The sequence below is a fragment of the Dipodomys ordii genome, unplaced genomic scaffold (genome assembly GCF_000151885.1).
Source record: "Dipodomys ordii isolate 6190 unplaced genomic scaffold, Dord_2.0 Scaffold63, whole genome shotgun sequence".
NCBI classification, from domain to species: domain Eukaryota; kingdom Metazoa; phylum Chordata; class Mammalia; order Rodentia; family Heteromyidae; genus Dipodomys; species Dipodomys ordii.
This window is the reverse complement of record NW_012267279.1, coordinates 3,723,996-3,742,112: the sequence shown is the minus strand read 5'-3', so window position 1 is coordinate 3,742,112 and position 18,117 is coordinate 3,723,996. Positions and strand designations below refer to the sequence as shown.

The following is an 18,117-nucleotide window of genomic DNA, read 5'->3' as shown; positions in this document are numbered from 1 at the left end:
AGTTGTTGGCTGTAGGTTTGTTATAACCTTTATAATTTTGAGGACTCTGCCAAGTATTCCTGGCTTCTCCAGAGCTTTTATCAGAAAAAGATGCTGGATTTCATCCAAGGCATTTTCTACATACATTGAGATGATCATAGGATTCTCTTTGGTTCTGTTAATGTGTTGTATTATATTTATTGATCTATGTGTATTGAACAAGCCTTGTATCTCTGGGATTAATCCCACTGATTGCTGTGCATGATTTAAAAAACAATTAGTTGTTGGGGCTGAGAAGGTGGCTCAGTGGTAGAAGTGCTTGCCTGGCATGCACGAGGCTCTTGGCTCAATTCCTCAGCACTACATAAGCCGGAAAAGCCGGAAGTGGCACTGTGGTTCAAGTGGTAGAGTGCTAGCCTTGAGCTGAAGAACTGAGGGACAGAGCCCAGGCCCAGAGTTCAGGCCCCACAACCACCCCAAAAAAAAAAGATTAAAAAATTAGTTGTTGAATTCAGTTATTAAGGAGTTTTACATCTGTGTACAAAGATTGATCTAAAATTCTCTTTTTGGTTGAGTCTGGTTTGAGGATAAGTATAATTGATTTGCAGTACATTAAAAAATTATGAAGTTCTCAAGTATTTTTAAGAGAGAAGGAAGTTGCATTATTTCAAAGTTTTATAGCTAATAAAAGTTTAACAATTTCAAATTGTATACATTTGCAAAAAATGCAGCTATGCTACAAAAGAATAAATAAAATACAAATACGAGCATTTGTTTAACAGGTAGAAAATCATTTGTAATCTTAGTGATTCACTGGAGTGACAGTGAAGTTCAGTGCTAAGGGTATTAACTACACTGTACTTTTTCCGTAAGATTGGCTGGAGAGGAAGAATGGATGATAACAGTGATAGCTAGGGAGAGAAGAGAAATTAGAGATTGTTATCTGGGAGTTGTAGAAGAAGATTTTTTTTTTGTTTGTTGGTCCTGTTTTTGTTTTAGTAGGGGAAGTTGAATTATATTTTGTTTGCTTAACAGAACTAAGAAACTTGGTTTTTGGATAGGAGAGGGGATGATTAATAGGACAAGGTACCTACAGTTGAATTTAGAGAGACAGAATTAAAGAGAAAAACTATCTCTTCTGGGCTTAAGGGTAGATAGAAGGTAGATTAGTTCAAGTAGGTGACAGAGAAATTGAAGTAAGTCAACTTCTCTTATTGGTGACTTTTTTTTATTATGTAGTAGTGTTAGGTGGTGTTTATAATTTTAAACTGGTTGTGTGTTTAAGTAGCAAAAGCTCTAAGCATTGTAAATCACTAGTTTAAAAAATGATAAAGCTTATCACTCATGTATTAAGGTGTGGTGTCCCTGAGCAGTTGTCAGTTATAGTCTTTCAATTCTAATATTATGCAAACAATTTTAAATTAATGTGTATAAACTGATTAAACCATGTATTATTTCCTGCAAAATGAGTAGTTTTCATTTTCTCCTAGGAGGTCTCTTTTCGTACTTATATTTGTCTCAGTCTCTTTTTCTTTGAATAGCAAAAGTGTATGATATTAGAAGTCCATTAACATTTTCCTGGTTCTAAAGAATCCTGGATTATTATTCTTTCATATGCCATACATTTATTGAGTTACTAGTTACTGAGGTAGGCATTGAGGGAAATGCAGGTTAATGCCTATCAATGCTAGACAGTGTTCTAAGTAGCTTACATGTGTTATATCTTTTAGGTCCATGAACTAGACACTGTTAAACTGTTTAATATATCTAGCGATGATAGACCTAGGATTTGAATTCAAGCAGACTAATTTTTTTTTCTTATGCATTATGCTATACTGTTTTTTGGTAATGTATTTGACCTAAGATCATGCATCTAGTGATTGGCAATACTGAGACTCAAATCTAAACTTAATTCCAAACCCAATATTCCTTACTATGTTACATTTCTTTTCACGAAGTGGATGTTTAATTTCAAAAATGAAATTATTCCAGGCTCTAAGTTAGAAACTGTTGTTTTCAAGTTTTTTCTCCATTATTTTGTTTGAGCACGTATCCATTTCTTTTTTATTTGCTTTATTCTCTAGCTACAGAAGAAAGGAAACCAGCTGAAGTTCTCATTGTAGAGGGACAACAGTATGCTGTTGTTGGGTGAGTCACTTTTTTTTTTTAATATTAGTTGAGTCAGTTTTAAAGTCCTCTAGATCCTCCTTGAAATGAATTGGAAATTTGGATCAGTCATTTTAAGTCTTATGAAGTATTTAAAGGAAATTTAATGGATTCCCTTTTATTTCCAATATAGTGGCTTTCTTCCTTAGAAACTATTCTGATTTAATAAAGAGCTTGATTTTTCTTATATAGTAATAGGTGTAGGTAGTCTGAAGTGACATATTGGCTGCATGATATTGTTACCATCCCAGGCTCTTTTGGGGCAGTATTAACATTTGAATTTAAGGCCTGTGCTTGCTAATAAGCATGTGCTCTACCATTTGGGCTATCATGCCCTAAGTACGTTTGTTTTTGTTTTTTTTTTTACACCTTTCTTAATATGTAGTTTATAGCTTAGTAATTTTAAGTTTTGGGCTCCAGAGCCCACAATGTATATAATAGTTGGATATGTAGAATCATTTTAAAAATTATACAAGTATTGCTGTAAGGCATTTAGTGTAGTTCTAGCACCTAATGCTGGTGGTTATTTTTATCATCACCTTTTGAGTCATTGATCTTTTATTCTCTTAACAATAAACATATATTAACCAAGTTAATTGCAAACCATAACAATTCTAGCATATGTGTCTGGTACTATATGCCTTTGATAAAATTGGGTAATTAAAATGGTATTTTTGCTGGGCACACTGGTAATCTTAGCTAATCAGGAGGCTGAGATCTGAAGGTTGTGGTTTGAAGCCAGCCCCCTAGGCAGGAAAGTCTGTGAGACTTTTCTCTAGCTAACCACCAGAAAACCAGAAGTAGTAGAGCACTAATCTTGAGCCTTGAGCAAAAGAAAAACTTCAGGGACAGTGCTCGGGCCCTGAGTTTAAGCCCCACAACTGACAAAGGAAAAAAGATATCTTCATATTCTTTTTCAAACGATTGTTCTGAAGAAAAAAATTCTTTGTGAGGCAAACTCTCATAGCCCAGGCTGGCCTTGGAATTCATTACATAACCTAGGCAAACTTCAGTCTCACAATCTTCCTGCCTCAACATCCCAAGTGCTGAGATTACAGATGTACAGTTTAAGTACTTCCATGTGTATGATATCATTTGATCTTTACCACCAGTTTATGAAATAGACATTTAGGGATTATTGTTTCCTTTTGGCAGTTAAGTGAATTGAAGCTTAAAAGGTTAAATGGTTAACATAAAGTGATCCAAATGGAGTCAGGAGTTTTTGGTCTTAATTCTCAATATATGGATCAGCATTCATTTTCATTTTTATTCTTTGCTTCTTGTTATTGAAGTAGCCCTACTCCAGGAAGAATAACTTCATGTGCCTCTATTCTGGCACTTATCAGCAATATTATAGAATTACTAAAAATTTTTTTCTAATTGTTTTTATAAAGGTGATGTATAGAGGGGTTACAATTACATGTCAGGTAAAGAGTACATTTCTTTTTGGACATTTCACACCTTCCCTCACTTCTCTCAGTTTTTCCCTCCCATCCCACCCATAAATTGTGTAGTTCATTTTCAACATAGTGTGCAGTGAGTACCATTGCTACATTAGTGCAATCTTTGTCCCTCCATTTCTGTATCTACCCTTACATTCCCAAAGACATATAAACTAATAAACACAACAGAAAAGAAAGAAAACAAAAATAGAAAAATCCTCTTATTTCCATTTCCTGTATAAATATTAATTTATATGATCAGATGCACATAGACATTATACCTTTGTGTTTCTTTCTGAAGAATATCCTCTTTTGGACTCTTTGTGAGTGAATGCCTAGAGTGCTGTATAGTTTATCATGTCCCAGTGTATTTTAGGTCTGGCTTCCACATATAAGAGAAATCATGTGCTATTTGTGTTTGTAATTTGTGTTAACATGATTTGTTCTAGGGCCATCCATTTTTCTGCAAATGACATAATATTCTTTCTAATGGCTGTGTAAAATTTCATTGGGTATAGGTAGAGTATTTGGGCTGTTTCCATAACTTGGCAATTGTGAATAGTGTATCAGTGAACATGAATGTGCATGTGTGAATGTCTTTATAGTGTATCCTGCTCATGAAGTTCTGGGTAGATGCCGAGGAATGGCATGGCTGAGTCTTAGGGAATATCTATGATCTTTGTTGAGTTTAGCATTTTTTTTAATTGAAAAGGTGATGAGCTAGGGGGTTACAGTTACATAGGTAAAGCAATAAGTACATTTGCTTTTAATCATTGTTACCCTATCCCTCTTTATCTTCCATATAACCCTTCCTATCCCCCACATGTTTTGTTTTTTGAGGAACCTCCAGACTGCTGTTCAGAGTGGTTGTACCCATTTACATTACCACCAACAGTGCATATCCCCGCCAACATTTGTTTTTCAAATTCACAATATTGGTAACATTTAACTGGGGTGAAATGAGATCTCAGAGTTGTTTTTATTTGAGTTCCTTTTGGGGCAAGGATGATAAGCATTTTGTCATGTGTCTCTTTGCCATTCTTACCTCTTCTGAGAGGTCTTTACATAGTTCCTTTGCCAATTTAGTGATTGGTTTATTAGCTCTGGGGGGAGAAGGGGTTAGTTTCCTGAGCTCCTTGTATATTTTGGATATTAAGCCTTTATCTGCTGTATTCCTGGTAAAGATCTCCCAATCTTATAATTATTTCTTTATGTATCTTTTTCCTTGGTTAGATTATGAGTTTTCCATAGGTAGGGAATCATGACTTACCAATTTTATTTTTCTAACCACATAATAAGCACCTAAAAAATGTGTGTAGAATTGAATCTTTTTTCTTCAATCTGTATTCAGCCATTGGAAGTATATACAGAACCACAGCTGTCTTATCTTTTCTCCTCTTGTTTCTGTTAGGGCAAAGCTCTTTTCAGCCTCCTGCAATCTACTCATGATTTCCTTCCTTATCATTAACTATCCATAACAACTTGTACTTCATGTACGTAAATGGAAGTGGTTTCTCTTTAGCCATCTGGTTTTCTGACTTCAAGCAAAAACCCAGTTGACTAATAATCTGAACTCCTTGAACTAAGGGGAACTATTATATCTTCCAAAGGAAGAATATAAAATATATGCATGCACTTATGCCAAGTAGAACAGGCTGTAGAAGTATGCATGGGGAGTAATACATGACCTATACATGGAACATAATATATGGCCTGAGAGGTAAGCTGTTACAAAGGTTAGGTACTATCTGCAGGGTATCTCTGCTTCCTGATATCTTGCAGACATTTGTAAGCATTAATTTACATAGTTTTCTTAGTTCTGACTACTTCAATAAACTTATATATCCTAAAATAGTTCTTCCCCTTTAATTTCAATTTTACTTTATCTTCTAGTAGTATGTCTTTTCAACTTGTGATGTTATTGAGCTAACTTAGCATCTTTGGAGAATCTTTTTTTTTTTTTTTGGTCATGGGGGCTGAACTCTTCAGCTCAAGGCTAGCATCCTACCAGTTGAACCACAGTGCCACTTCCGGCTTTTTTCTGCTTATATGGTGCTGAGGAATCGAACCCAGGGCCTCATTCATGCAAGGCAAGCACTCTACCACTGAGCCAACTTCCCAGCCCACTGGAGAATCTTTTGTGATTTTCCAGGACACTGCTTAGGAGATCTGTGCTTTTTAGAAGCCATTCTAGCTTCTCTTCTATCTCACTAGGAAAATCTAGACTAGATTTCCTTCATGAATTTTAGAGCTACACTTGAGGACTGACTACATATTTATGCAGAAATCTTGGCTAGTCTTTTTGTCAGTTTTTCTGAATTGGCCTAAGAATTAATTAAGAGACTTCCTTAATGAAGAGACTTCCTTAAGCAGGCCATACAGAGAGTGCCATGCTTACAGCATATAATTTGATGAGCCTCTCATTAATGTCATGCAAGTGCTGACTCGGCAATTGTACAATGCCAAGGGTAAATACTCCCTTAAATGTCCTAGGCACTGCTCCTGCCTCACTTAAGAGTGAGATGTGTTGGACTTGTAGATAAATTATGTAGGTACATAATTTAACATTTACCAAGATGAGCCTATCCTCAGATACATTGAAGTGGTAACTATTGATGTTTATGTGCTATATCAGTTTGAGTTTTCTTGCTTTGGTTGCCTTATAGATCATCTTTCCTTTTTTATAGAACTGTATTGCTGTTAATAAGAATTATCCTTGAATATTGCCAATGTGTGGATAACATCCCATCTGTTACTACTGACATGCTTACACGTCTGTCAGATTTATTAAAGGTATGTATGACTTCACCCTTTTATGGAAAGAAGTAGTTGGAGGATTCAACTCTAACACACTTTAAAGTTATCTTTAAGACATCAAGTTTATGATATTGTTTGTGGTTGCATCACAACATATTACTGGAAAAAGAGCTGCTTGCTTCCTTTCCCTTCCATGTTTATAGAGATTCCTCATTACACCCATAGTTGTTAATGGCATTGGAGACAGGAGATGATTTGTTTGTTAGGTGCTGAACATGACTGAGGCCACTTAGGTCAAAAAACCTGGACTGTTTTCAAATGTGCATGGAAGGAATTCACTGAACTTTACAAAATTCATCTCACTAAGGTTAGAGATTTTTCTTACATCATTCTTTCAGAACCACTGATAGAGAATGAAAATATGGTGATAATTTTATCAGCCAACTCATATTAACAGATAATTTAAATGATTAGTTTACAAGAAAGGCCTTATTCTTTTCAAATCTCTAATCTATTAATTAATAGTGTTCTGAGTTTGACTTAGTCAAGATTTTTATTCTTTTGAAAATAGGATTTTTACAGTAAGAATGACAGAAAACCAAGTTTTGTGAATACAAATTAAGGGTTACTTTCTAAGAATTGATTTTTAGAATTTCTCACTTTTTTTTCCTACCAGACATAAATATTATCATTGAGAATACCCTTCGCTTTGTATTATTGCATAATAATACTTGCTTCTACCAGAAAACTATGGTCCTTGAGTGAGCAGAAAGAGCAATTTATTTTTAGGACAGTTAAGACATTGTTATCATAGAAAAGATGAGCTTCAATGAATTGTTGAATTTTGTTTTTTTTTTCTTCTTTGTTAGTATTTCAACTCAAGAAGTTGCCAGTTAGTTCTTGGAGCTGGTGCACTGCAAGTTGTTGGACTAAAAACCATAACTACAAAAAATTTGGGTATGGATTCTTGCATTTGATCCACATGCTGAGGTATTAAGATGATGACGTATTTTGAGGTGAACAGTATTAGAATGTCTGAACGTCCTCATACTGATAATGCTTACAACTCAAGTCTGTTGGGAAAGCAACAAGTTCATTACATTGTCTAGTATCACAGTATTTTCTTGCAAGAAATGAAATATGTTGCCTTCCACCATGGTGCTCTTCATTTATGAACTTGAGCCTGTATAAAATTACTTTTTGTTTAATTTGATATTAATTAAAATCAAAGAACAACTTTTTTTGTTTTTCCATTATGTATCCACATCCTGAATCTTCAGCTCTTTCTTCGAGGTGTTTGCAGTTAATCGTGCACTACATTCCTGTGATCCGGGCTCATTTTGAAGCTCGACTACCATCTAAGCAATATAACATGCTTAGGCATTTTGATCACATCACTAAGGTACTTTGTCACATATTTTCTGTGGGCATTCATACATTTAATTTCTTAATTGTGTTTTTTTGATGTGTCTCTAAGGCTTTAAAATTCTACATTATTTCTAATTACAGGATTACCATGACCACATAGCTGAAATATCAGCCAAGCTTGTAGCGATAATGGATAGCTTATTTGACAAGCTCTTATCAAAGGTAATGATTTATGGAAATCATTAAGCTTTGCTTAAAGACATTATGACTTCATATTAGACAGATTCTTATATATAGAAGCTATGATAGGAGAATCTAAATTTTCTATAAATATTTACCCATTGATAGAATTTTTAACAATTTTTTTTTCAGGTAATAGTGACCATTTGCTGTGACAAAGACTATCCCTAGTAGTCTAAAAAAAAATCTTAATTCATGACATTTAGCCAACAACTCAGTAACACATTCAGATTCCCCAGATAGTTGATCACAATCTAGAAGGCTTAGAACAAGAGTAGAAATGATTCCAAGTAAGATAGAAACAGTACACAGAAATATTTTGTTGGCTGCATTTATAGATGTGTACCTTCTTTAGAAACAAGTGTTAGTTTGAAAACCCTCTGGAGATAGAATTATAAGGACAAAGATAAAAATAGGGAAAAATATAATATTTGAGATTAAAGTATGCTACTTTATTTTTCTAGAATGATAAGACAGTCTGAAGTGCTCTTGTTATATATACCCTCATATACCTTTTTTTTTGGCCAGTCCTGGGATTTGAACTCAGGGCCTGGGTGCTGTCCCTGAGCTTCTTTTGGTAAAGGATAGTGTTCTACCACTTGAACCACAGCTCCACTTCTGGCTTTTTGTATAGCTTTTTGGAGATAAGGGTCTCCAGTCCTTTCCTGCCTTAGCTGACTTCAAACTGTGATCCTCAGATCTCAGCCTCTTGAGCATCTGAGATTACAGCTACCAGCTGCTGGTAGCTGATAATTGTTTTTAGTTTATCTCTTTGTTTTCATTCTCAATAGTTCATTAAGTAAGCTAATGTTCATCCTTCCAAAATTTTAAGTATACCAAGAAAGTATCTTCAGAAAAATGTCACTTAATCAGCCACAAATCTTTTTGTCTTATCCCTCACTTTTTTTCTTTCCCTGAGTTTTCCAATCTATGTCTTAAAGAGAAACTTGAACATTTGAAGGTTAAGTGTATACTTTTTGCCCAAGATCATATTTAGAAGAACCTTACTTAAGCAAGAGTTTTAACTTACTTTTTTTTCTACTTGCATCCTTCAGATTCTGAAATAGCAGAAGAACAGCAGACACTTAGAAATCAAAATAAAGTGGTGGCTATTCACACACAGACATGTGCCCAAGCCTGTCATTATTATGTATAATGTCAATTTCAAATGACATAATACTGCATGTGTTTAATAGTTCTTAAGCTTTAGTCACAGGAGCCCTTTACATTCTTAAAAATAATTGAGGATTGAAGAGCTTTTAATGCAATTTGTACCTACTGGTACAAAATTTAAAAACACAGAAATGGACAAACATACCTTCTATTAGTGTTCAGAATGACATCATTGTCACATTTCATCCCAAAAATTATTCATGAGAGAATCAGGGTAAAAACTAATAAATATCTATGCTGGCTCACGCCTGTAATCCTAACTACTCACGAGGCTGAGATCTGAGGATTGCAGTTCAAAGCCAGACCAGGCAGGAAAAACCGCGAGACTCTTATCTCCAATAAACCAACAGAAAGCTGGAAGTGCTGTAGTGGCTCAAGTGGTAGAACACTAGCCTTGAGCTGAATTGCAGAGATACAGCGCCCAGGCCCAGAGTTCAAGCCCCACAACTGAAAACAACAACAACAACAACAAAAGACTAATAAATATCTGGGTACTAGTGGCTCAAACCTGTAATCTTAGCTAGATAGGAGATTAAGATTGGTTTGAAGCCAGTCTGTGCAGGAAATCTGTGAGACTCTTACCTCCAGCTGCCAAAAAAGCAGGACGTGGAACTGTGGTTCATGTGATAAAGCACTACCCTTGAGCAAAAAAATCTCAGGGACAGCATCTAGGCCCCAGGACCAGCAAAAAATATTTTAAAACAAACAAAAACCTAACAAACAAGAAAACTTGATAAATAACATTTTAGTATTATTTTGTAAATTGTTTTTACTTTCTGGCTTCTTTGAAAGGGTCTATGGCTCCCACAAATCCTCAGATCACAATTTGAGAACCAGTGCTATTGTTGATAAACAGGTATTAGTTTATATTTCATTTTAAAGAAGCTTAAGAAATTCACAGTTACATGCAAGCATACTTTACTAGTAAAGTAGTTTCTACTTCTGTATGGAGAAAAATTACAAATTCTCTTACTTTCTTTATCCGTGTCAAGTACAAGCTAAACTCAAAAACAATTCTGTTCTAGTTTCCTTGTTAAAATAAGACATTCTTTTGTAGAACCAAAAGTCATTAATGCATGTATGCCTTCAAGAAATATACTAATTAACAAGACAGAGGGCTGTAAGCTGCAAACAATATAAAATTAAGTAAATGTTTAGTAATTTCAGATCAGTGACTGGTATTGTTCCAGGGAGGAGGTCTATGCCTGGCCCTTGAGTTTTAAATTTATGATGCCACAAAAATGAATTTGAGAATAGATCATGATAGAGACCTAGAAATTTTTTTAGTATACCAAAGCAAATGTAAGATAGAAAGATAATATATAACCCAGACATGGGTACAGACACATCTGATACAAGGTGCAGTGAGTGCAATAACATTCCAGACATTCATGATGAAAAAGTAGGGTCCTGGCTCAAATTTACCTTAAGATAAGTGTTCCTCTTTGTTCAACATCTGGTACATCTAGTTACCATTTTTCAGTTGGGGACAGATTTCAAGGTTCATCTGTTTATTAAATTCAAGTCATTGATGTTTTTAGCATCTCTTTAAGCAAAAGATGGATATTGCCACACACTCCCTTTAAGACTGGCATCGATCCTTATATTCATTACCTCCCTTCCTTCTTTCCTTCCTCCCTCCCTTCTTCCCTCCCTTTCTTTCCTTCCTTCCTTCCTTCCTCTCCCCTCCCCCTCTTTCTTTCTTCTTTTTTTTTTTTTTTTGCTGGTCTTCGGGCTTGAACTCAGGGCCTGGGTGCTGTCCCTGAGCCTCTTTGTGCTCAAGGTTAGTGCTCTACCACTTAAATCACAGTGCCACTTCCAGCTTTCTCTGAGTGGTTTATTGGAGATAAAAATCTCATGGACTTTTCTACCCTGGCTGGCTTTGAATCGTGATCCTTAGATCTCAGCCTCCTAAGTACAGGTGTGAGCTACTAGTGCATGGCAAGATAAGTTTTCTTTTTTTGGTCAGTCCTGGGGCCTGAACTCTGGGCCTTGGCCTGGGCACTATCCCTCAGCTCTTTAGCTCAAGCCTAGTGCTCTACCACTTAAGCCACAGTGCCATTTCTGGCTTTTTCTGCTTATGTGGTGCTGAGTAATCGAATCCTCATGCATGCAAGGCAAGCATTCTACCACTGAGCCGCATTTCCAGCCCCCATTTTTCTTTTAAACATATTTTGTACTGAGAAAAGTTCTTTTTCCAAGTGTTGTCTGCCCCCGTCCCACATATAAGGTTTTTCGTAAGATATCCTTGCTCACTTCCCAGATCATACTAATTATTTTGGTTAAGCGCTCAAAGTCAGGGAAGAACTGTTCTTTTTCCTTATTACTAAACATTGCAGTTTATGAAAGAGTAAAGGGCTTATAGCAAAGAAGATAGTTGTTGTTTTTTTGTCAGTCATGAGGCTTGAACTCTGGGTTTGGGCGCTGTCCTTGAACTCTTTAGCTCAAGGCAAGCATTCTGCCACTTGAGCCACAGCGCCACTTCCAGTTTTCTAGTGCTTTACTGGAGATAAGAGTCTCAGGGACTTTCCTGCCCAGGCTAGCTTTGAACCGAGATTCTCAGATCTCAGCCTCCTGAGTAGCTAGAATTACCGGCGTGAGCCACCGGCACCCAGCAGAAAATAGTTCTTGTATGCTTTTGTTCAAACTATTCATTAATATAATGTTTGCTTTGAACGCCTGGTTGCTGTTTTGTATACTTCATTTTCTGACTTTAATCTGTGATTTTATTTTCTTTATGTTCATATTTGCCACCTACACTTAAGTTGTTAATATTTTGCCAATTTTGCTTAAATATTTCACAGTAAATGTAAGACAGTATGGTACTCTATCCATACATAAGAATATAAGTTTTAAAATTAAGAATACATTCTTCCATAACCAGTTATCATCCATCATCACATCAAAAGAAATTAGCAGTAATTGTTTAGTGTCATCTGTTATCTCTTCTCATATATGAAGCTTAACCAGTAACCATAAAATGTCTTCTATAACATAGTGTTTTCTTTCCTTTCTTCCTCACTAATGACTTCTGTTACCTGGTCTGTTGGATTCCTGGTATAAGGCTCTTTGTCATTCCTTATCCTGTTTGTTTGTTTGTTTTTTCCTTCCTGTGCTTCTCAGGAGTCTGAATCTATTTTTAATTCCTACCAAAATAGCAGAAGCATTTGGCTTAAGTTTTAGCTTTTTATTTTCTTACCTTCAATTTAATTTTGGTAAGAATAACACAGTAATACCACCTAGTCTTATTTTAAGATGCTAATAAATAAAGGTTGTTTGGGTAAAAATGAGACATTAATATCACATTGTACTAATAGCTAGACTATTGTCTTAGTCATTGCTCACGTATTTATTCACTCAATAAGTTATGTGCAATCTGTGTGTTGGGTAGTATAGGGATATGCAAAGGTGAGCTAGCCATTCATCTTGTCTTCAAAAAAATAGAACATTCAAAATGTTAGAAATAAGGAATTGATTCAGTACATTAGAGCTTTTAAAGCTTTAGGAAAGATAGTTGCCAGGTAGGTGAGGAGATCTAGGAAAGCCTTATAGCTGTAGCGTGCATACAAATTTTGCTTTTAATTGGGAGAGAACAAGGGTAAAGGGTGACATTGTCCAAAATTAAATGTAGTCTTTACCTGAATTATGTAACTGTAACTCCTCTGTATATCATCTTTATAATAACAGTAAAAAATTCAAAAATTAGCTTTTAAAGATAGCTAAGATTAGGGGAAATGAGTTGAAGAGATCTCTGGGATAATAGCTGAGTAAACATGTTAGTAGCCAATTCCATTTCAGGGTTTTATAGCCAGATAGACATTAAGTCAAATCCTAGGCTTGTTACATATTTGTTATTGGATATCTTTGGGCAAATTAATGAACTTATTAACATTTTGATGTTATTAATGATAACAAAAGTAACATTCCATTTAGCTATTACATTAGGTTGTATGTTCAGAGAGTATGATCAGTTTGAAAAACTGGAAATCAGTGATTATCAGTTTAAATCTGCTTTATTGAGGTATAATTTATATTCAGTAAAATTATTTTTTAAATATATGATTTGATATATGTGTGTATATATATATGTAGAACTAACACAGTCATGATCACTGTTAAACATTCTTCTGGGTACTTGTACTTTTGCATTTTCCAGAATGTCCTTTATTCATTCAGAATGAATGAACCTTGTGACAGGTTTCTTTCATTCAGCATAGTGCTTTTGGAATTGGTGGATGTAATAAGATGTCAGTGGTTTGTTTTATTGTAGAATAGTATGTATCTATTATATGAATATATTACTTTTTTTTGTTCATCACCACTTAGTAGGCATTTGGGTTTTCTCCACTTTTTGGTGGTTATGACTAAAGATACCATAAATAACCATATCCAGTCTTTGTGTTTGTCTTTTCATTTCTTTAATATAAATACTTTGGAATAACACATTAGCTATGGATTATGGAATGTTAAAATAGCTGTTTAAGAAAAGAGTTCTAGGTGTTCTTACTTTTACCATCACTTGCTAATGTCAGCCTATTTTGATTTTGTGACAGAGACTTTCTATGTAGTTTCTTAGGCCGAAGTTGAAATCCTTTTGCCTTAGCCTATCAAGTGCTGGGATTACAGCAGTGTACCATACACAAAGCTCCTTGTTTTTAATGTTATTCTTTTACTGTTGTGCAAGGAGTGATACCTCATTGTGGCTTTTTTTCCCAGTATTGGGGATCAAACCCATGGCCTCATATGCTAGGCAAGCACTATACATCTAAGCTAGTCTTCTGCCCTCTTGTTGTGATTTTAATTTACCTAACATATGATAAGTTCAGTATATTTTCATGTGCTTGTTTGCCATCTGCATATTTTCACTAGTAAAGTGCTGATTTGTTTTTAGTTTTACAATCATTTTCTTACTGAGTTATAAGAATTCTTCATATATCTTAAAGGTCCTTTATCTATTACATGTCTTTTAACTGTTTGTGTAAGTGTTTAACCATTTGTGTAAGATAATCTGTAGATTATTTTTTCATTTTGTTAATAGTTTCTTATGAAGAGCAGTTTTTAATTTTTAAAAAAAATCCAGCTTATTTCTTTTACTGTTCATGAGTCTTATGTCCTAGCTTAAGAAATTTTTGTGTAAACCAAATCACATACTAATGTTTAGAAAATTTATCATTCTTTTTTTAATTTAAGATGATAACCCACTTGTAGTTATTTTAAAAACTAATATCTAGATTAGTCAAAATGTAATGGCAGGCATTTGTAAGGTAATAAAAATTATTAAAGGCCTTACATAAGTATTTCTCTGCTGAGGCCATTTTAGTCCTCCCTATTCAGTTAAATTCAGTTTTCAAGTTGGAACACCTAGTAAATGTGCGTCTTAAATACAAAAATGGAAGTTTAGAGCAGGAGATTAATAGAAAGCATGAGGCTGAGTAAAAATGTTCAAAGAAAAGAAGGATAATAAACAAGATTTGATGAAGAAATCTTGCTTGCACTTAGATAACTGGAGGCTGAAGACAAGGTCAAGAGGGAAAGGGCTAGGAAAAGGTGTTGCATGAGGAGACGATTGCAAGTGAGAGCATGGACGTGCTATGCCACAGTGAAGAATGGAACTAGCAAAGTTTTACTGAGTGCAGAAGTTACGATGTCTCCACTGAGTTTTTTACAGAGAAATTTCAAAGGAGTGTTAATAGTTTGGGTGGTGGCAGGAACCAAATTTTAAGGGTTGAAAGTAAGTATTGTGTCAAGTTTATGTGACTGAGGAAATGCGATAGTGAAGGGAAAATGAAAAATCATATTTTTAGGGAAAGCATGGGTAAAGGTCAGGGGTGGGAAAGTATATTTAGTTTTTTTAGTGCTGCCAAAACAAATGACTAGATGACATAAAACAATGTGTTCTTTCATAGTTCTAGATACTAACAATTCCTAAATCAAAGTGCTGGCCAGGGAATTTTCTCTCTGAAGGCTCTAAGGAAGAGCCTAGAGCTCTTCTGTTTCTGCTTTTTATAACTTATAGCTGCTATCACCCCTTGGCATTCCTTGGCTTGTATCATATCACACCATTATTCATCTGTCTTTATCTATTAGTCTTCCTATGTCTCTGTGTCTGAATTTCTCTCTTCTCTTCTTGAATTTAGGGTATGACCTTATGCAGTACCAGCTAGACATGAGTTTTTGGAGGGACATTATTTAATCCAATATAGAGGAGAACTTAAGAGTAATTACCATTGAAATGATACTTCATACCTAGTAGGATGACTTAGAAAGAAAAGACAATAATAAATTTTGATGAGAAGATGGAGAAATTGGAGTCCTCATTCTTTGCTAGTGACAGTATAAAATTTAGAAAATAGTTTCAGTATTTTTTTCATCCCTACTATATACATTCCTGAGGTGAAAATATTTTTTCACATAAAAATCTCTACTTAAATGTTCACAGCAGCATTATTCATAATAGCAACCTTCAAAGAAAAAAGAAACAGCTCAGATGCATATCAGTTGATTAATGTATGAACAAAATTGGTCCATCAATAAAGTGAAATATCTAGTCACAAAAAGAAATATTACAATGAGTAAATTGAGATTTAAGTAAAAAATTCAACATATTGTAATTCCATCTATATGAAATAACTAAAAATTTGAGGAGCCAGGATTAGAGGCCAGACACTCAGTTTTAATATTGGAAACAGCCTATGTTCTCAGCCACAACTTAGTTCTACAGAGTAACTTGTTCTTAGGATTTGCATGATTATTACTGATCACAGTTAATATAAGGTTGAGCCCTAAAAAGTTAGATATATTTAGGGGCAGAAAATACGCTTCAGGAAATACTCGAGACAGTGTACAATACAGAGGACTAAACATAATTTTCATTACTTTTCCCTTCCAGTATGAGGTGAAAGCTCCTGTTCCTTCTGCCTGTTTCAGGAATATTTGTAAGCAAATGGCAAAAATGCATGAAGCTATATTTGATCTTCTTCCCGAAGAACAAACACAGGTATTAATTCCCCAGATGACTTTTGTATATATGATGTGTAATAGCCATGAAAATTGGGGTGTTTTTACATGTGTTCAGCATAATTAAACTCAATTCTAATTCCAATATTATTGTTACCATTTCAAAGTGCCCTTTGTTTATGCAGTTAGTAATTCTAAAAGTAAAAGATAAGTTACTATGAATATAATCCTAAGTGAATATGGAAGAAATGATGGAGTTAAGATTAATACACATAATTAATCCAATCTGTTTTATCATACTTTCTAGTTCACTGTAATTATTTAGCAAGAGTTTAAATTTGACTGATTTTTTTGCTATTCAGACAAGTTTTCATTGGCTTCATTGGTCTCTAAAATTGATTGAGTGAATAGAAATGGTATTTGGGGGTCAGTAATGACTGTCTTAGTGTCTCGCCTACTCTCACTCATTCCTCCTGGTTTTATGCCACTTCACGCTTCCCTTCAATATTAAATGTTACCATTTTTCTTCATTTATGCACCTTAATTTCATGGTTATATATCATCTAGCTCCCTGAGGCAGGCTCGCTGAGGCCTGAGGGAAATGGTAGAATAGGGAGGACTTTCTGAGGTCTCTACCCTTATTTCTTCCTAGCCAACCCATCCTTTTTATTCTACATGTGAAATCCCTCCCCTTTGACTTTCTGACCTTGACTAGCCGTATGAGTTCTAATTTGAAAAAGATAGCTAGTTCATGGGAGCTGGACATACGGGTACTCTGTTTTTTTTATCTATCATATAAAGGATACTCTCATCAAAGCTGTGCAAGTTATACACACACTTTTTTCCCATAGAAAATATGTGTGCCAAATCATTTCCATAGATTAATTGTATATACTTTTAGGTTGGATGTTTCTCAAAGAATTATTAGGTAATTATATTAAAAAGATGCATGAAGGAGCATACTTTGAAAAGATTTTAGTTCAGAGTTTAATAGCACCTGTTTCTTTGTCATTGTCTTTATTTTCCTCCATCAAGTTCCTGATTACTGTAAATTTTCCACTACCTTGTATTCTTTTTATCCTCATGATTGATCCCACTTACATATCCACAGGAATTCTTCCATTGTGTAAAGAGGCAGGTCTTACTGCCCAAAGAATTACTGCTTAGAGTAAGAAAAGCTTTTGTCAACTAAGAAAAAATAAAATAGCATTTAAATGCTTTCAGAGGAACATGTTTGTTTTGTTTTGTTTAAGTATATGTCAGAAGAAAGAGGAATTTAAACATTTTATTGAAATAATACTATAACTCATATAATCAGGTCTTTTATTTCAGGAGAGCTTTAAGAAATTTAGTGTCCTTTCTTTTCCAGATGTTATTTTTAAGAATTAATACAAGTTACAAACTCCACTTGAAAAAGCAGTTATCTCACTTAAATGTGATAAATGATGGAGGACCTCAAAATGGGTATGATTTTTAATATATACTTTTTTAGCACATAGTCTCATACTGAACTGTTCCCATGATTGGCTTTTATTCTTTATGATCTTTTCTGCTGTAGTCAGACTAGGGACAGAAATTCTAAAATCAGTAACCTTCTGCTTTTCTCTTGTGGAAATTTCTTTCTGTCCATCTGAATCTTTTTACATTAAAGTGGGTTGTGAATGGCCAGTTCCTTGCCTGACTGTATCTACTTATTTGAGGCAGTGTAGGTCAGTAATATCTCCTTAGTTATCCAGTCAGCTTCCCATATCCAAACAGAACTCAAAGAGCTGTACTTACTAGCTCGATGGATGGATATATGAAAGTTACTTACCTTCTGTGACTGATTTATAAAATGACAAGAAGAAAATCTGTCTGTCTGGGAGGTTGGCTCAGTAGTAGAGTGCTTGCCTCACATGCATTAGTCCCTGGGTTTGATTCCTCAGCGCCACAGAAGCAGAAAAAAGTCAGAAGTGGTGCTGTGGCTCAAGTGGTAGAGTGCTAGCCTTGAGCTGAGGGACAGCGCCCACCCAGGCCCAGAGTTCAGTTCCCATGA

At 34.9% G+C, this 18,117-nt stretch overlaps 1 protein-coding gene across 4 annotated transcripts in view; it reads left to right on the top strand.

Annotated features, from left to right (window-relative positions):
* Vps54 (vacuolar protein sorting 54 homolog (S. cerevisiae)) overlaps positions 1-18,117 on the top strand; it is a 99,056-nt gene that overhangs the window by 75,714 nt on the left and 5,225 nt on the right. For 3 of the 4 annotated variants that reach the window (XM_013022520.1, XM_013022519.1, XM_013022521.1), the window contains 7 exons: positions 2,064-2,127; positions 6,275-6,380; positions 7,214-7,301; positions 7,625-7,746; positions 7,854-7,934; positions 16,015-16,122; positions 17,452-17,546. In XM_013022520.1, the coding sequence (XP_012877974.1) occupies positions 2,064-2,127; positions 6,275-6,380; positions 7,214-7,301; positions 7,625-7,746; positions 7,854-7,934; positions 16,015-16,122; positions 17,452-17,546 (664 nt within the window). Of the gene's footprint in view, positions 1-2,063; positions 2,128-6,274; positions 6,381-6,610; positions 6,712-7,213; positions 7,302-7,624; positions 7,747-7,853; positions 7,935-16,014; positions 16,123-17,451; positions 17,547-18,117 lie in introns of all 4 variants that reach the window. The other variant, XR_001175302.1, reaches the window with a different exon arrangement.